At 32.4% G+C, this 18,080-nt stretch overlaps 2 protein-coding genes and 1 pseudogene across 3 annotated transcripts; all 3 read right to left on the bottom strand.

The window, feature by feature from the left end:
- Window positions 1-1,740: 1,740 nt before the first annotated feature.
- Window positions 1,741-4,942, bottom strand: LOC114185118 (pentatricopeptide repeat-containing protein At2g22410, mitochondrial pseudogene; annotated as a pseudogene). Its single transcript, XR_014995354.1, has 3 exons — window positions 2,670-4,942; window positions 2,318-2,407; window positions 1,741-2,182 (listed from the first exon to the last, which is right to left on the bottom strand). The product of XR_014995354.1 is annotated as a pentatricopeptide repeat-containing protein At2g22410, mitochondrial pseudogene (transcript).
- A 943-nt stretch (window positions 4,943-5,885) lies between these two features.
- LOC114185119 (uncharacterized) lies at window positions 5,886-11,148 on the bottom strand. Its single transcript, XM_028072647.2, has 12 exons — window positions 10,748-11,148; window positions 9,969-10,097; window positions 9,770-9,862; window positions 9,551-9,630; window positions 9,049-9,162; window positions 8,228-8,301; window positions 7,746-7,822; window positions 7,346-7,429; window positions 7,169-7,261; window positions 6,973-7,080; window positions 6,820-6,891; window positions 5,886-6,520 (listed from the first exon to the last, which is right to left on the bottom strand). Exons 1-12 carry the CDS (start codon window positions 11,093-11,095, stop codon window positions 6,077-6,079), a joined length of 1,716 nt encoding a protein of 571 aa, XP_027928448.1. The 5' UTR covers window positions 11,096-11,148; the 3' UTR covers window positions 5,886-6,076.
- Window positions 11,149-13,260: 2,112 nt separating this feature from the next.
- Window positions 13,261-15,393, bottom strand: LOC114186118 (LIM domain-containing protein PLIM2c-like). Its single transcript, XM_028074146.2, has 5 exons — window positions 15,072-15,393; window positions 14,583-14,682; window positions 14,419-14,447; window positions 14,159-14,248; window positions 13,261-13,844 (listed from the first exon to the last, which is right to left on the bottom strand). Exons 1-5 carry the CDS (start codon window positions 15,204-15,206, stop codon window positions 13,572-13,574), a joined length of 627 nt encoding a protein of 208 aa, XP_027929947.1. The 5' UTR covers window positions 15,207-15,393; the 3' UTR covers window positions 13,261-13,571.
- Between the last annotated feature and the right edge of the window lie 2,687 nt (window positions 15,394-18,080).

Below are 18,080 nucleotides of genomic sequence, written 5' to 3'. Positions count from 1 at the left end.
CATCTCACATATCTAGGAAAAGAAAAAATTATGAATACTCCAACCTAAATTTCAAAACCAAAACTCAATATTTTAAGAAAATTAACAACTTCTAAAGATTAGCTTCCCTGACCTTGAATAGATTCACAATATTGCTCTTCCCTTACACAAGCTCTTCCCTTACACAACATCAAAGCCTAAAATAACTTCATCTACACAAGAAAGAGTTTGATCAATAACTAGATCATGTTTTTATTATCTATAACAAATTAAGATATTCCTATAATGTAGAAAAATCACATATATAAAATGAAAACATATTGATTCAAACAAAAAAAAAGGGTAAAAATTCAATCTACTCAAAAGATATTGTTTAGTCCAAAATATTCTTTAGCTTCTTAATTTCATCTTGATGTGATTTAATTTTGAAAACAATGAGAGATTAAGGATAAAAATTGATATTGAAAGAAAATGTGATAAAGAGAGGTACAAAAAAGAGAGAAAGCAAATAAAAGAAGAAAAATACATAGTTTTTAATTTTTAAAAAAGCTTTTTTAAACTAAATTTATATAAACAATAAAATAAAATATAAATATATTTTAAAAATATATATAAATTAAAAAAAAATCGGGGAACCTAACTCCCCGTCCCTTAAAAGGGCACCACTGTATACGATTTGGTACACTTATGAATAAGTTAACATGATTGAAGTTCGACGTAATTAACAATGCACTACGTGGACAATTATAAGATGAAAACAAACCGAACAATATTGAAAAATGGTGGCACTAAATTCATTAAGTCACCCAAATGATGAAAAATTGGGTATCTACCATGCTAATAATCTTCCATCCATTTCTCTTCGGAAATATAATTTGGTTTAATAATTTATTTGATCTTTGTTTTTGTCTAAAAATGTCAAGTTGGTCCTTTAGTTTTTTTGAGTTTCAATTTGGTTTCAATTTGTGAAAAAGTTGATGTAATTTAGTCATTATTTGTGAAAAATTGATTCAATTTTGTTATTTTCGTTAAATTTTTTGAAACGAAGAAAGGATGTAATTAATATAATCTTAGTGTCAAATTTGATAAAAAATCATTGATCTATTTTATGAAATTTATTGAAAATGATTAAATTGTATCAATTTTTAAAAAATCAAGATGAAATTGGATTAATTTACACAAATGAGAACCAAATTGAAACTAAAAAGAATTTAAGAATTAACTTAACATTATTAATCGAAGACATGGACCAAATGAGTAAGTAAACCATATAAATTTTATTCCTCTTGATCAAATGCTTCAATTATAAATGAGATAATGACGGTTAAAGTTTTTTTTTTTTAACTTCCTACGATTTTAATTTAATAATGCATTTTCATTTTCAAATTTGATGTTTCTTTTTACCTATTTTATCTATGTAATAATAGTTCCATCCTTAAAAAAATTTTACAGTTATTTTTAAAATTTAAAACAATGATAATCACTAAATTCAATTTACGTAAAAATAAAAATAAAAATTTAATATAATAGAGTTTTTAAAAATTAGTTTACATTATTTTTAAACTAACGAAAATATGAGTTGCCAAATATCTGCTTCACATTTTTATTATATTAAAAATATATGCAACTTTATATTTTAATTATTTTTATCAAATTATTTGTATTGAATTTTGTTTTGATATTTATTTTGTCTTTTCAATAATCAAAGTAAAGAATATAACTCATAAAAAGATCAACACTAGAAGAACACATACAAAGATCAACACTAAAACCACAAATATAAAGATAGAATTTTGTGGAAGTGTTTGGTTGATTAGGATCACAGGATTCACTTTATTCAACAAACTAATTTTTTTTAACTGTATAAAAGTTGGGAGTGGTGGGACTTTGGGGCGTATGCATTCCCGCGGGAAAAGATGAAGTCTTTAAACAGTGGGAGTTCACTTGATCCAGTATTATGTATAAAAATGTCAAAGAATCAATAAAACAAGTGTGCTTGAAGACATGCCCCAGAGCTTTCTACAACAAGAGATGTTCTGGTTGCCTAATAATTCTTTCTTAATATTTAAGCCTTCAACACGATCTCAACCAATAGAACAAGCGCAATCAGGCTAACATTTATTGCGCATATTTAAATACCAGAACGGATGTTTTGTATAATATAGTTGCGAGTCCTTGACCGAAGTTTCATGATAAACCATGCCTGCCAGAAGAGAAGAAAGTAAGAAAAAGATTAACACATAACTAATTACTCAAACCGGGTCATCATAGCAGATTCTAAACCATGAGATCAAGAAAAAACGATAGAGTAAATAAAATTTTAAGGTGATTCCCATACTTTTTCCTGTTCAAGTGCATCATTTGAGAGCATGAACACAACTCTGTTCTGCATTTCGAATAAACCCGGGCATGTTCCAGGATTGATTGCCTGGTACAAATTTTAGAGTGAGTTCATAATAATTGTAAAAAGGAATCAACAGAAGAAAAAGATTCAGCTATCTATATACGATTTTGTAGCGGCCACTCACGATTTTAGTGGGGCATTGTTTGCAACTTAGTCTAGCGACTAATACAAAATGAGCACATCGCTAGTACTAAAAGCACATTAGCAATTTAGGCATCATTAAACCTATGTCCTACTAATTCTCATTTTATGCTAAAACTTATCGAGTCAGTAACAATTACATTACCGTGAGCATAATCAGTCTCTAACCAGTGAACCGGAGAAAACTCGTCGCAAGACAAAATAAAACATATGCCCAATTAGCAATTCCATCCGTAATCCGTTATTAGAATCAAAGTAGTGCTCCATCAAAGGAAACTACTAGTTCTCCATCAAAGTAGTGCTCCATGGCATCAGATAAGAATTAGAATCAAGTCACTTGCTTGACAAATTGAAGTTGATAAGGCCATCAGGTCAGGTTCAAAATTTTCAGACCTTTTGGTTTATCCTGTACATTGCACGTGCTGTCCCAGAAATGAATTCAATTTATGAAGTAAAAAATGAATCTTCTAGAGAACAGTTAATTCACTCTTCTGTTGATGTTTCATAGAAGAATCTTGAGAACTGTTTGGACCATTTATTTCTATGAAACTGCTACCTGATGGTTTCTGAACATTACTCTTATCCATCAGTCCTCTCATTTTAACGACATCTTCCCATCTATTCGAGCCCGCATAAGTATTAGAGGAAAGTACATAGTTACCACTATTAGAAGGATCCAGTTCAAGAAGCTTCTTTGTGGCAATCTCAGCCAAGTGAACATTTCCGTGAACCTGAGAAGCGCTCAGCAATATCCTCCACACTACCACATCTGGAGTCACAGGCATCTCTTTTATGAATTCATATGCCCTTTGTAAATTTCCAGAGCGACTCAGAAGATCCACAACACATCCATAATGTTTCATTTCAGGTTTCAGTCCATAAATTTTTCCCATACTTTCAAAATATTCCAATCCTTTGTCAACCAATCCAGCATGAGCACAGGCTAGCAATACTCCAACAAAGGCACCATGAGATGGACAAACACCTTCCCTCAACATCCGGGAAAAATAATCAAGTGCTGAATCTGCAAAGCCATTAACTGCAAAGCCTGAAATGATCGAAGTCCATGACACTGAGTCTTTCTTCCTCATTTCTTTAAACACTTCCAATGCTTTCCCAACTACACCACATTTGCAGTACATATCTATCAAGGCATTGCCAACATAAACATCAGCTTTCACATCATATTTCCGTATGTAGTCATGAACAGCCTCCCCAACATCAAGTGAACCAATATGAGCACATGCAGAAAGCACACTGGCAACCGTTATTTCATCCGGTTTCACCTTAGCTTCCATCATTTCCTTGAAGAGCCTCACTGCCTCCGTAAACTGGCTTGCTTGAGAGTAACCCGTGATCATAGAAGTCCATGATATCACATCTCTCTGCAGCATAGAGTCAAACAACTCCCGCGCAGCAACCAAGTTTCCTACTTTCCCATAACCCATAATCATGGTATTCCATGAAACTAAATTTCTCCGTTCCATCCGATCAAAAACTCCACGAGCCAGGTGCACCAAACCGCGCCGTCCATACATGTCAATCAGGGTATTCCCCAAGTAAACATCCATTTCCACTTTATTTTCCTCAATGTAGTCAACCATGGCATCAGCAACACTCCACTCACCCAAAACAGAGCATGCAAGAACAACCTTCACCATCGTCACAGCATCACCCTTCACATCAGCCACCCGCATCGCTTCGAAAACACCCAACACCTCCCTAAACCTCTTACACTGACCATACCCACAAATCAACGAATTCCAAGAAACCAAGTCCCTTTCAGGCATTTCATCAAACACCTTCCGAGCAAAATCCAGATGGCCACAAGAGCCATACATATGAATCAAGGCGTTGGAAACAAAGAGATAGGGTTCAAACCCAAGTTTCAAAACGCGACCATGAAGCGTTGTACCGCAAGGAACATGAGGAACTCGAGCACAGGCCTTGAAGAGAAAAGGGTAAGTAAGGTTGTCACCCAACAGGCCTTGGCGATACATGAGGTTGTACAAGCTAATTGCTTCGATGGGTTGGTCACTGAGGGACCAGCCACGGATCATGAGGTTCCAAAATGACAAGGTGGGTCGGTGGATTTGTTGGAAGAGGTGGTGGGCTTTGAGGATGGTTGAGGGGGAAAGTGCGTAGGACTTGAGAAGGTTGTAAATGGTGGAAGGGTCTGTTCTGAGATTTGGGTTCATCATGTTTTGTTGATTTATGAACTACACCAAACTTCAAATACCAGTTATTTATACTCTTGCCTTCTTTCTTTCTAAACCTCGCCTTGGAGAAACCATGTTACTTGATTTCTGAACTCTAACAAATTCTTTTAACACAAATTTAGAATGTAATTTTACATTTCTGATTGACAAGTAAAAAAAAAGCCCTGTAAATGAATTTTTAGGTGCAGAAAACTACAGTTGAAATCACTAATTAAATTTTTTGTTAGAATATCTCAAAGGTGAAAAGGTAAGAGGTAGAATGAACTCCAATGCTTCAGTAGAAACCACTAAAAATTTTCTACATACACCTAAGCTACAAAAAATAAAAAAATCTTATTGCAGCTATTTAACTATCTTTGGAGTGCTAAAATTTTATACAGAGAATCGCGTGTTATTAAAATGATGAGTCAGAGTTACTTTGTCTTCTCACTTTGATTCTCCTCACAACTTTCTCCTAACATGGTTGCTCTAAGAAAAGAGACAACAAACTTCCATGTCCTAAAAAACACTATTTTTTTTTTCAATCTTTATTCATAAATAATAAATTTTAGTGACGTGAAAAAAATGATAATGTGGTGATTTTTGACATAATCATCATCCATCATGTTAACCATTAACATATCCAAACTGATAGATACTAATATTTTATGTTTTAAAACTTTAATTCTAATACTTTTTTCAAGTTTTAGCTTTAGATCATATGATATTTTTAAATAAAAAAATGGAAGTGGTTGTTACTTTATCAAAAATATAAAAAAAGTATAGATCTCATTTTATTAAAAATATAAAAGAAAAAGTTTTATTTTAAAATTAGAAAATTGTAAATTTCGTTTACGTGATTATCAGTTCAATATTAACATCCTCTTTCAATAACATTATTAAGAACTCAGTTCAACATTTTAAGGTGTAAGTGTTAGAATTTGTGACTCTTCAATATTTTTTAATATTCTGTCTTAATTTGGAGGTTATAAGTTGTCAACATTTTTAATAGCCATTACAATCAGCGCGTGCATATTACTACATCATTGAGATTTTCACATGAGAAAATCATGAAAGGGAAGAGGTACAAAAGTAAGATCTCATAAATTTTGGTCAACTATAATGATTACATATCCGCAAATTAACTTCCATGACAACATAAATCAGTAGAAACTCGAATTGTAATGTATAAATAACTAATCTTCAGAAGTAAACAAAATTTGAAACTTGAATAAAACTAAACAAAGGAAGTGCATCTATCTTGAAGTTATTTTCCATTACACACTTCCATTCAACTTGATACAAACAGAAACTGTAGAAAAAAAGAAGCAAATATTACAGATATAACTACTATCTATCTGGTCTTGCGTGATTTAGCCAACTTTTTCTTTCTTTTCTTAACAGCCTTAGGAACTTTAGTTTTACGTGCTTCTCTTTTCTCCTCCTTCACCTTCTTCTTATTATCTTTTCTAGCCTCTTTTCTAGCAGCTTTTCTATCTGCAGGATCCATTGTTTCACTTTCTGAGGATGAATCCTCCTCAGAATCACTTTCGTCATCTTGGTCCTCGTCAGATTGAACCTCAGCATCATCCTCCAAGTTGTTAGATTTATCATCAGAAATGTTCGGTGAATCTTTTGTGGCATTTGATTTCTGCTGGGAAGACTGAGTTAATGACAAGGCATGCTTAAGGCCAGTAATAGTCTGGTAGTATAAGTCTTTAGTGTCCTTCCCACTTGTTATCCGTTGTACATCCTCCTCAGCATTCTTAACATCTTCAAGTGTATTTGGAATGAAAGACTGTAACAAGAGTTCAAGAACTTAAACATGTAAGAATGAACAGAAAAGATTAATGTGTTCGTAAAACTCAAGCTCACACATACTCTTGGGAAAGTAAATAAGAATAAGAATGAATTTTGTACTCAAGCTAAAAGCATATACTACGGTCACGCTCTTAGATGTGGCTCACACATAAATTCAAATATGATATTTGAACAATAATAATAATATACAGTTTTTTCACCCATGACCAGAGCTTCTTGGTTTTTTCATTAAGGATAATAACTATAAAATGATGTTGAGATAACAAGGGAAGTTACCTGCACAAATACAGAGTCTGCAATCTCATCCTCTACAGATACATCTCCTCTAGCCAAAATTTTTTGTTGCATCTAGAAATATTTCAAAAACCAGTCAAGATCTCTTTGAAGCTGGTCAGCGATCATAAACCATAATATAACAAAGCCAAATACCTCTTCCAAGTAACTATCCACAGCATCATCAGCTATTGATGCATCAACAATAAAATCAAACAATTCTCTTATTGTCATGACCGCTACACCATGCTTTTTAAAGAAATCCTGCAGGCCAAGAAGCTACTTAATCACACTCTTTCCAAAAAAGTCAACAAGGAATCTATAATTACATATAACAATTGGAAGTACTTACAGATACATGAACACAATCTTCACGCAGAAAATCTAAGGCATGAGGATGTTCAGGATCGACAGCTTGAGAAACATCAATAATATACAAGTGACCCTGGCAAAAAAGGAACATGTGAATTGACTATTGGCAGATTGACATTCAATCAATGAAATATAAACTGGAGAAAGAATTGCTCACCTCATAATATAGTATATTATATTCACTCAGATCTCCATGTACCAATTTGCATTTCTGATACATAGTCCGCATTGCTATAATAATCTGAAACAAGAAATACTCAAATGATTTCAACCCAAAGTTTTGATTTTATGGAATAGAAACTAGAAAAACGTGAATGATAATCACTAAATAAATGGAACAGACAAAATTGTGATTTCTAATTAATCCCAACCCTAATAGAATGCACTCAAAACAGTGTTTTAAAAAGTGTGTTGTGTTGCAGGCATGTCTCTTCTAGACAAGTAACCTCAGTAAAAACTGTATACTATAGCATCCCAGCATCATAAGACACTCGTTAAAGGATTCTATGTACGAAACCATGCTAGCATCAGAAGAATACTGTAGTGATTGGACACACCTCAACATAGCCTTCCCGCAACTTGTCTAAAGATAAAGCAGCATCTTTAAGACGAGGGGCAGCCCAACCAGATTTTCCTTCAAAAAACAACAAAACCAGAGAATTTAAATAAAATTGTATTTGTATTTATTTTTTCTATCCTAAACTGCAGTCGGCATTAGAATCTGATGTTATATGCCGTAGCAAGAAATTGAAATTTCTATGAACGATAACAATAAATTTTTTAGTGCTGAGGTAACTACAAGTAGTTATACATACTAGTACAAAAAAACAAGTACACTATTCATCACACTCTTCATTCATTCTTCTTTTTTATTTTTTTTTTCTCAACAGTAGACATTATACACTGATATTCCATATATTCAGTGATAGAATAATAGACATTTGAGAGCAACAGATCACATATAAACAACTAGTCACATTCATCAGAGTAACATCAGATTATATTCTTGAATTCTTGAAATTCAGAACAAAATTAATACCTATAAACTCCATAACCAGAACATGTAGTCGCAGAATATATGCTGTAGGACACCTAATTCCTGCTGCCTTAAGCCTGCAATCCAATATAAACAGGGTAAAAGAAATAGTCCATGTAAGCATGTAATCAAACTTTTGTTTCTCTTATTGGAAACATCCAACCGAACAAATCCACAAGCACACAGAAGAGCCACCTCAACGGAAAAAGAAAAGGTAGTGCATGTAAAAATTGATGCACAAAACATTGCCTCTTCAGCACACATTAAAACTTGATACCTTTAAGACAAATACACAGTTCATAAAAGAATTTGCACCTAAAAATATGACTACACAAGTTCCTGATAAGTACAAGCCATAATAGAATACATCTAAGGTCCATAGTGCTTCAAATCATAACTTATAAATAAGAGGGTTAAGCAACAAAAACCCCAATGACGTATTCATTCTCTCTTCAAGTCCTTCCCTTGTTATTTTAACAGTCTAATTTAGTTCATTGTATTGTACTCCTTTTGATCTTGGATATAAGCAATAACAAAAAAAAAACTAATTCACACTGATTTAAAACGTTAGTAACTTTGAATTATACTAAACTTATTTAAAAAATAACCACTGTTCCTGATTTACCCTTCCTTATAACTTGATATCAAGAATAAAAGAGAGTCATTGGAAGTAAAGATTTCAATTAAATAAAGGGCTTTTAGAGATAGCTTCGTTAAATAGAGTAAAACTAGTTGAGATTTGCGTATACACAGAGGCTGGGGGGAGTACTTTGATTTTTACAAGAATTTTAGAAGAAGAGAAAGAAGTAAGAACAAAAGTGAACCTCATAAGATTCCTCATTTCTTTCTCTGCCCATTTTTGTACCATCTTTCTGGGATTATGCTTGCTGTATCCATTTCTAAACCGGAAGTCTCCTTGTACATATCTATCTCTATCCCTGATATCATAAGATAATAGAACGCAGTTCATAAAATAAAATAACTTGAATCAAGAAACTGTTTCAAGTAAATGTAGCAGAAGTATATTACAAGCTGCCTTTTCGCTGTGTGTATCTAATGAATAAATTAAAAAAATCCATCCAGAAAGTATCAATAATTCCTAGCCCAGGGCATTTTATAATTCTTCAACAATATATTATATAGGAAAACAGAGAGAATAGACAAAAACAATACGACAAGTACACCTGAATACAAATCCTACTTTTCTCCTTAAAAGAGAGAAAACAAAGGTATGATTGCCTATATAGTTCCGCTTAACATTTCAGCCTTCAAAACAATTGACAGTAACAGAAGAAGCTGAAACAAGCTAATATCTGATATACTTACTTAAATACCAAAATAGATGTTTTGTATACTTTTATTGCAAGTTCTTGATCACCAGATTTAGTTGCATGATAAACATTTGCCTGTTAGAAAACAACGTAAGAAACAGAAATATGGCTTAACATCACATAATCAATTATCCAAACCATGTTACTGTCATAGAACCTAAACAGTAAGATTGAGAGAAAAAAAGGAAATAAAAGCTCCAGGCACATCACATACTTCCTTGCCGGTTGAAATGCATCCATTGATATCATCAAAGACACCTCTGTTCATCATCTTATACAAAACCATGCGTGTTCTTTGATCAATTGCCTGGAGGAAACTTTAGAGTTACTTGCATAATAATTGTAAAAAAGGAATCAACAAAATAACAAGGCTCCATTTAGGTGCCACATTTGATGAAATCACCATTACTCACCTGTTCAACAGTTGCTCGGTCTGCTTTATCTGTAGTTTTAGTTTTCCCAACGGCACTTTCTCTAACACTTCCACGGATGGCTGTCGTCACAGAGTTTGACATGCCAATATTCATCCTCCCTTCCCACTCCTGCACCACCAACCACCTAATTTAAAAGTACAACAACACAAGCATACCCCACAGAATTCCAAAAACCACCATTCACCACACAACTTCAAATTCAAACTAGTCCATATTAAAGGAACACAAAAGACCCAATAAAACAGAAGTGAGAAGTCAAGATCATGCACCATGCTCACAATTTGAAAAAAAATATTATCTTTAATAGATAACAAAATGTCCCCAGTGGATAATCAAGAATAACACACATTAACAGTCACGAAAACAGCTATAATGAAGTAATCACGTTAACCCGCTAAGCACTGTAAATTTATCCCAAACTTCAGAAAACGAAATCAGCATTCCCCTATGCAAGTATCCTCCTTTTGGAACAATCATGTTCCAAAGATTGTCAAACACTAAATGTTAGCACATCTTCTAGCCAGTCAAGGTTCAAACCTTGACCTTGACTCACCACATTTAAGAAGATAGCCTTTCTGATAAACCCAACCTTCGGTTAATTAATTAACATGGTTCATGATCAGTCATGAAAAAATAAAATAAAAATCCAAACTTCAACTAACAAACAAAAAAATAAACAGTTTAGAACGAATGAGGGGATACCCATTTAGCTATTGACAATTATGAACAAAAAGAAGTAAAAGGACATGTAAGAAAACCTCCAAGGGTGAAGCTCGAATGTGGTGGGAGAACTTTTGGTTGCGATTGGCGAGAGGTTGGAGAGTTGAGGAATGGAGGTGGTGGCCACCGTGAGCATTGGGGCGCCTAGAAGTGAGGGAAAAGGAACCTTCATCTTCCTCCTTCGAATACAAACAGTCCAACACATCACCGATTTCAGAATCCGAAGAACTCAAAACCTCTTCATCTTCTTCGTCTTCAACTTCATCTTCTTGATCTTGTTGTTGTTCTGGGTGATTATTAAGCTTGTTCTCGACATCGTTTTCCATTAGTGAATGTGTGACGTTGCTAATCAAGTGAACGGCTTCCTCTGTACCCGGAGCGGCCATTGGAGGGTTGGAGAAAAAATAACCTACGCTTTCACTATGATTCAATATTTCTTTTCAGGATATTTAATATATGATTGAATACATATTTATTTTAGGAAGAACTAGTATTTTAGGACTTGAATTATATTTATTTTTATATACTAAACTAATAATTAATATAATTTTAGATAGATTATCGTAGAATAAAATTTATAGTGAAAAACATCATCAAATAACTAAAATATATCTTTTGTTTGCAGAAAACAATTTAAATTAAGATGAAGTAGCATGCTCTATCTATGTATTTTTCATATACGAATTATATTATATTAATAAAGGATAATAGTATAATATTATTAAGTTAATATATAAAATAAATATATATTTATTAAAAATAAAATAAAATGAATAAAAAAAAAAAATAAACCATTTTATACAAAATTAGCGAATACACAGTCGTTTGATGTGTTTGTGTATTCATATTTTTTAATTTTCAAGAAATTTAAGATAAATAATAAAAATAATTTAAACAAAAATAATAAAAATAATTTAAACAAAAATAACAAAAATAAAAGAAGAAAATTTAAATAATAATTTAAAATAAAAGAGATTTGTAAAAAAATTATTAAAAGTAAATTATTTATAAAATAATTAATTTTTAAAATAAATAAGGAAAAACGGGTAATATAAAATGTGGACATGAAAGGAGAAATTCCCTTTATTGTTATAGAAGATATAGATAAATAGATAGATAGAAGATATAGATATAGATAGATAGATATATAAGATAGATAGATAAATAAAAATAACAATTAATTTTAAAAAATTTAATAAATAATTATATTATAAATGATATAATTAGTAGTATGAAATGTAAATATAAAAGAGATTTATATATTATTATAGATAAGTAAAAACAGATGATGTGTTTTATTTTTTGATAGTAATAAAAAATAATAATAATATTATTATTATTTCTGTTTTTATTATAATTATAAAATTAAACATAAGTAATTTTTATAATTTTATGGTAATAGTTTTTATTTATTTTATAAATAGTTTTACAATTACAAAAATAATTAAGTTAAAAAAAATTCAAATTAAAAAAAACAAAATTTTAAGAAACTGTCAATTAAATAGTAAATTTGATAAAATATTTAAATGGTAAGGAAAAATCTCTTTTATATATAGATATAAATTATATAAAATTTATTTTATATTAAAATATATTAAATAAAAATTATTAATTTATTGTGAATAATTAAAAAATTAACAATTTTTTTTTTCTTTTTTGATTTATTTATTGAGAATTTTTTACGGATGGATAACCCATTTATAAAAATAACTAATTTTTAAATATTAAAAAATTGTAAAACATATTATAATAATTTAATTTTGAATTTTTAAATAACAAATTTAAGGATAATTTGGTTATGAAAAAAAATTATTGGATTAATTTTGATAATATTGATGAAAGTAGAATTATATTTTGAAAAAACTATGAAAGGATAATTAACAATTAGATAAATGAAATTGATAAATTTTTTTATTTTTTATTTTTATAATGAATAAATTTATTTCATAAATAAATTATGTCAATAATATTAATAAATAAATGAATTTAAACAAGTATATATGTTGTTCTAGCATAAACTCCAAAGTTTTAATGTTATTCATTTTCACTCCAAAGAAATGATTGGTTTTTGAATTAAAATTTCTTCAGAAGAGTTTAGAATTTTTGATAATTTGATCGGTCCAATCTTATTTCATGAGTAAAAAAGTCTTATTCTAGACTTTGCTTGATGAAAATTTATTCAGCCATCAAATTTAAGGATTTCGAATAGCAAATCTCATTCGGAGAATGATAAGGCAATTTCTTATTCAATTTTGCTTGGTGAATTAAATTTAAATCTACTAATATCCTCTTAAGGTAATATGTTATAGTAAAGATGCATGAAAAGTGTTTGATGGAATGCCTTTACAAGATGAGGGCTAATGATGTTTCACAGCTTGAAAATCATGCCCTTTAATGCTTTCCCTAAACATTTGAATATCTCAGTATGCTTTCTTTCAGCATAGTGTAAGTGCATATATAGAGATTTTCCTAAGTTCTTGCATTTGTCATGTCTACCATCCTCAGAAATGTCATTAACCTGATGAAGTATCATTCCCAAATGAAGTGAAAATGGGTAGAAAAAATTGTGAACCATATTAGATTGTGTCCCGTAAGTTATTATTACATAGTAGTGATATGATATGATATCAAACGAGGAGAAAAATCTCCGATAAAGAATATCTTGTAGTGAACAACTCTTTGTTTAAATACATAAATAAACCTCTCAAATTAGCTTACAATAAACTAATTTGTGAAAAAATGTCAGAAAGTGGAATTTAACCAAACAAGAGTGAGCCAAGTGCCAAGACTCGAACGAAAGAACTTTCTATAGTATATCCCTGAAAGAAAGGGAGGAAGCAACTCATATTTTCTATGCTTCATTTAGGATTTTTCTTCTGTTTCTTCCTCTTCAGGTTCCTTTGGCTTTGGTGGTTCTTCCTCTTCGACTGGTTCAGGAGGTGGTGTGACATTCTTCCTGTTTGCAGCAGCTTGGAGTACGTGATGGTAGTTCCCTTTCTCCATGAAAAGCTGTTGGAAATGGTGCCTGCAGTAGAGGACACCGTCTAGGGCAGCATAGGAGGAATGTGTGAGGTGGCAACCTGCATGAGCACACCTAAAGCAAGTCTTGTGATAGCATTCCCCTTCCAGTGTCATCTATTCAGCAAAGCAACAATCATTTAGCTACTTCAGTTCAATCAAAATTCTAATCCAGGTGACCACAAATAGTTTAAAAACAAGCTAAAATGTGAAATCTTTTTCTGGATTTTTCAACCAGGCAGACCAACCACAACCAGCATCCACATGTTTCAGGCTCAATGCTTTAAGGAAGTGAGGACTATTCTGCCATTTCCTTTGTATCAAACATATAATGGAAAAACAAAATCTTATTTCAAATTGTTCGGTGAGATAGTATTTCAGGCTCAGCGCTTGAAGGGTTGTGAGATGGTCTTCTGATAGATACTACAAACCTTTTCCAGAGGATAGACTGTTTTTGAGCAAACTGAACATTTGTCTAGAGTTCCACTGAACATGGACGAGAGTCGGTTGGGGGTCTTATTCTGAAAATGAAGATTCTTGTTATTGACACGTTAGAAAATCACACAAGAATATTTGAAAGAAAAAAATTATGTAGCTCTTTTTGATGCCTTAAGCTTATTAAAGCTAAGGTCTTAATAATGATGATGATGATGATTTCCAAGTGTATACTCAAACTGGGTAGTGAGCGTACCATCTCATTTTGTTTTTCAGAAGATCTTGCTGTGCCGCATTACAATCATGAAAAAAACGCATAGCATGTTAGCCAAGCCAATAGAAAGTTACTGGTGCAAATGAATCTGCACTTACTGAGATTGTGGCTAAAAAAGGTGCTGACAGAAGATGGTAACATGTTACCTGTCTGAAAGTTCTTGCTGAAATTGCCAGATTCCTTGAAAAGCTGTTCAAAGTGTGGCTTGCAGTAGAGGACACCGTCCATTGAAGAGTATGTACTCATCTAACCAAAATATAATTGCACCATTGGCACCAAAGTTAAGAACAAGTTTAAACTACACAAATTGATTTTTCTTGAATCAATTCATATCAAAGTACAAGATTGGTCATTTATGTCATTACAAATTTCAAATTCTAGCACCAGGATTCCAAGATCAAAACTAGTTTCCACACATTTCATGAATGAGTTGTGCAAGTAATTAGCTCAGTAATTGCATGCTTCTATTCTATATGATTTTGATGACAAAACTGCATTGTTGGTATTTGGTTAAACAGGTCTCATATTAACACTATAAGAATGAGAGAAAACAACAAACATATTCAGAAGACATGAATATGGCATCAAAAGAACTGAAGATGAAGAAAAAATGGCGTGGAAGAAGCATCATATACCGTGAGGTATCCCTTGCAGTGACTGCATCGGAAGCAGTTCTTATGGTAAGGTATACCTTCAAGAGTTAACAAGTCAACCACATAAACAGTCTTATCACAAGCCTTGCATTTATCAAGAGTTCCTGTGAATGACATTTTGGCTTTCCTCCTCAAGAATGATGCAAAACAAGGCTCAGGAATTTTCTGGCTGGTGTTTCTGTTTTTCCCTTAATCCAAGATCAGAGGATTAAAGAGAAGTTCAACAAGAGAGAACAGCACACATTACCTTGCACCTCAGACAAATAAGGATTGAATAAAGTCTTTGGTATGTCTTAGCAAAGTAATTTAAATCAGATTATAACGTATTTGATTGCTATGGTAAATGGTTGGCAAGTGATTAGAGACCTCAAAATATTAAGCAAACGATGGGAAATCCTTACCGTAATTTGTGGATGAAAAAAATTTATTGTGTGGAGTGAAAAACATTGACCATTTCAACAACATATACAACAAAATAAAAAATAACTCATTCCAACTATTCTTGAATTTAACTTTTTTATATTTAACTAGCCAAGTAAAGAAAATTTTCATATTTAAGATGCTGAAAAAAGTTAAATCCAGAATAATCCAAAAGAAAAAATTAAATCCACATAAAGCAGTTATATTTTTAGAATCTGATAAATTAAGAGGACTTTGCATTCCTTGTAAGAAAAAAAAAACATCTTTTTCTCTCATAAATTTCACTCTGTTGGTCTCAACCAATTTGAACCTTGCCACGTTCCTTCTGTAAATCTGTTTATGGTAAAAAAAATCTTTCTAGCTTTTATTTTAAGTATTGGCTAAACAAAATTATATTAGTTTCGTATAAATACTAATTTATTTTAGTAATTTATAATATTTTGATTGTTATAATTTCAGTACATTAAACTTTAAAACTCAAAAAGCAGTTAATTTGCTACCTTATACACATATTCAACAGCAATTAGTTTACTACCATATATACGTTAAACATTAATTAATAGTGTCAAAAAATGAGAGAATGAAATTGTCTGTGATAACATGATTCACAGTGAGAGAAGAATTTACATTACCTCTCTACCATCAATTGTTTTAATTTTTCTAAACATATAACATTATATTTTGTTAATGGATTGTGATTTGTGCCACAAACAAAAGGGTTATCTCTTAATCTTATTTTATTGCGGTTTTAATAGTCTCAATTATTTTTGTTTTAATTTTTTTATATATACTTTTGTTAGGAATCCAAGTGTGAGTCTAAGTCCCACATTGACCATAATTGAGAAAGTAGAGCACCATATAAGGATCAAGGCCCATAAACCCATTGCCTTAAGGTTTTGGGTTGAGAGTGGTGTCGGTATCTTATGTAGTTGGGCTCAGATCTAATTGGTGTTGTTCTCCCCAGTGAAAACCCCTCTGTAAAACCTGACAAGTGGCATCAGAGCTCTTGGTTGGGCTATATTTACTTGCTTGAATGATGGAGGCAAATGCAAAGATGGTTGCTTTGAATGGTACAAATTATCAATGAAAGATTTATTATTTGTCAAGAAATTGCATCTTCCGGTCTTTACTACACAGAAGCCAGATTCTATGTCTGAAGAAGAATGGGACTTTGAGCACCAACAGGTATGTGGTTTTATTCGGCAATATGTGGTTTTATTCGGCAATATGTTGAAGATAATGTTTATAATCATATTGCTAATGAGACACATGCTAGAGCTTTGTGGGAGAAGATTGATGTTAAATTGCTTGATGAATTTGAGGTACAGGGAGAATTCAGTTTGATGACGAAGTTATGGGATTATGGTTGCTTAATACTCTACCAGAGTCTTGGGAGGTATTTCGGGTTTCAATTACAAACTCTGCCTCGAATGGTGTTGTTTCTTTTCAGATGGCAAAAAGCGGTGCTCTTAATGAAGAGATGAGAAGGAAGGCACATGGTTCTTCATCTCAGTCTGAGATGCTTGTTACAGAAGCTAGGGGGAGAAGTCAGAAAAAGGAACATAAAGGTGGTAGAGAGAAGAGTGGGAGCAAGTCCAAGTCAAGATACAAGAATTTAGAGTGCCATTTTTGTCATAAAACTGGGCACATTCAGAAATACTGTTTTAAGTGGAAAAAGGAGAACAAAGACAAGAAGGGCAAACAGAGAGAGAATGATCATGATGATGATGATCGTGTCACTACTGCTACAGATGGTGATCTTGTTCTTCTTCGTGACTTTGAGTCCGTTAATCTTGTATCTGATGAGAGCATGTGGATTATTGATAGTGGTGCTACATTGCATGTTACACCTAGGAAGGAGTTCTTCACATCTTACACTTCTGGTGATTTTGGAGTGTTGAAGATGGGTAATGATGGTGAGTCTAAAGTGATTGGTGTTGGTGATGTTTGCCTACAAACCAACATGGGAGTGCAGTTGTTGCTTAAAGGAGTCAAACATGCTCCAGATGTCCGTTTTAATTTAATCTCTGTGCAGTTGCTTGATGATTGTGGTTATGACAATCACTTTGGTTCTAGTAAATGGAAGCTCACTAAAGGTAACTTGGTTATGGCCAGAGGGGAGAAACAATCTAAATTGTATTGGACTAAAGCTTTGGTTGCTAAAGACAGTGTGAATGCTATGTATATGGAGGCATCTTTGTGGCACCGGAGGCTTGGTCATATAAGTGAGAAAGGGCTTAACTGCTTAGCTAAAAAGGATGTGCTTATGGGATTGAGAAATGCAGAATTGGAGAAATGTTCTCATTGCATGGCTGGTACACAAACCAGAGTATCTTTTAAGAAGCATCCACCCTCAAGGAAGTCAGAATTGCTTGAATTGGTGCATTCTGACGTTTGTGGCCCATTAAAGGTAAAGTCATTTAGTGGTGCACTTTACTTTGTTACTTTTATTGATGATTGTTCCAGGAAGCTATGGGTCTATGCTCTTCAGCGGAAAGGTCAAGTACTTGAAAAGTTCAAGGAATTTCATGCTATGGTTGAGAGGCAATCAGGCAAGAAGTTGAAATGCAT

This window comes from Vigna unguiculata, chromosome 5 (genome assembly GCF_037176805.1).
Source record: "Vigna unguiculata cultivar grain cowpea cultivar isolate G323 ecotype 2 chromosome 5, ASM3717680v1, whole genome shotgun sequence".
NCBI classification, from domain to species: domain Eukaryota; kingdom Viridiplantae; phylum Streptophyta; class Magnoliopsida; order Fabales; family Fabaceae; genus Vigna; species Vigna unguiculata.
The sequence above is the reverse complement of the archived record's forward strand: the minus strand, read 5'-3'. Positions and strand labels throughout refer to the sequence as shown.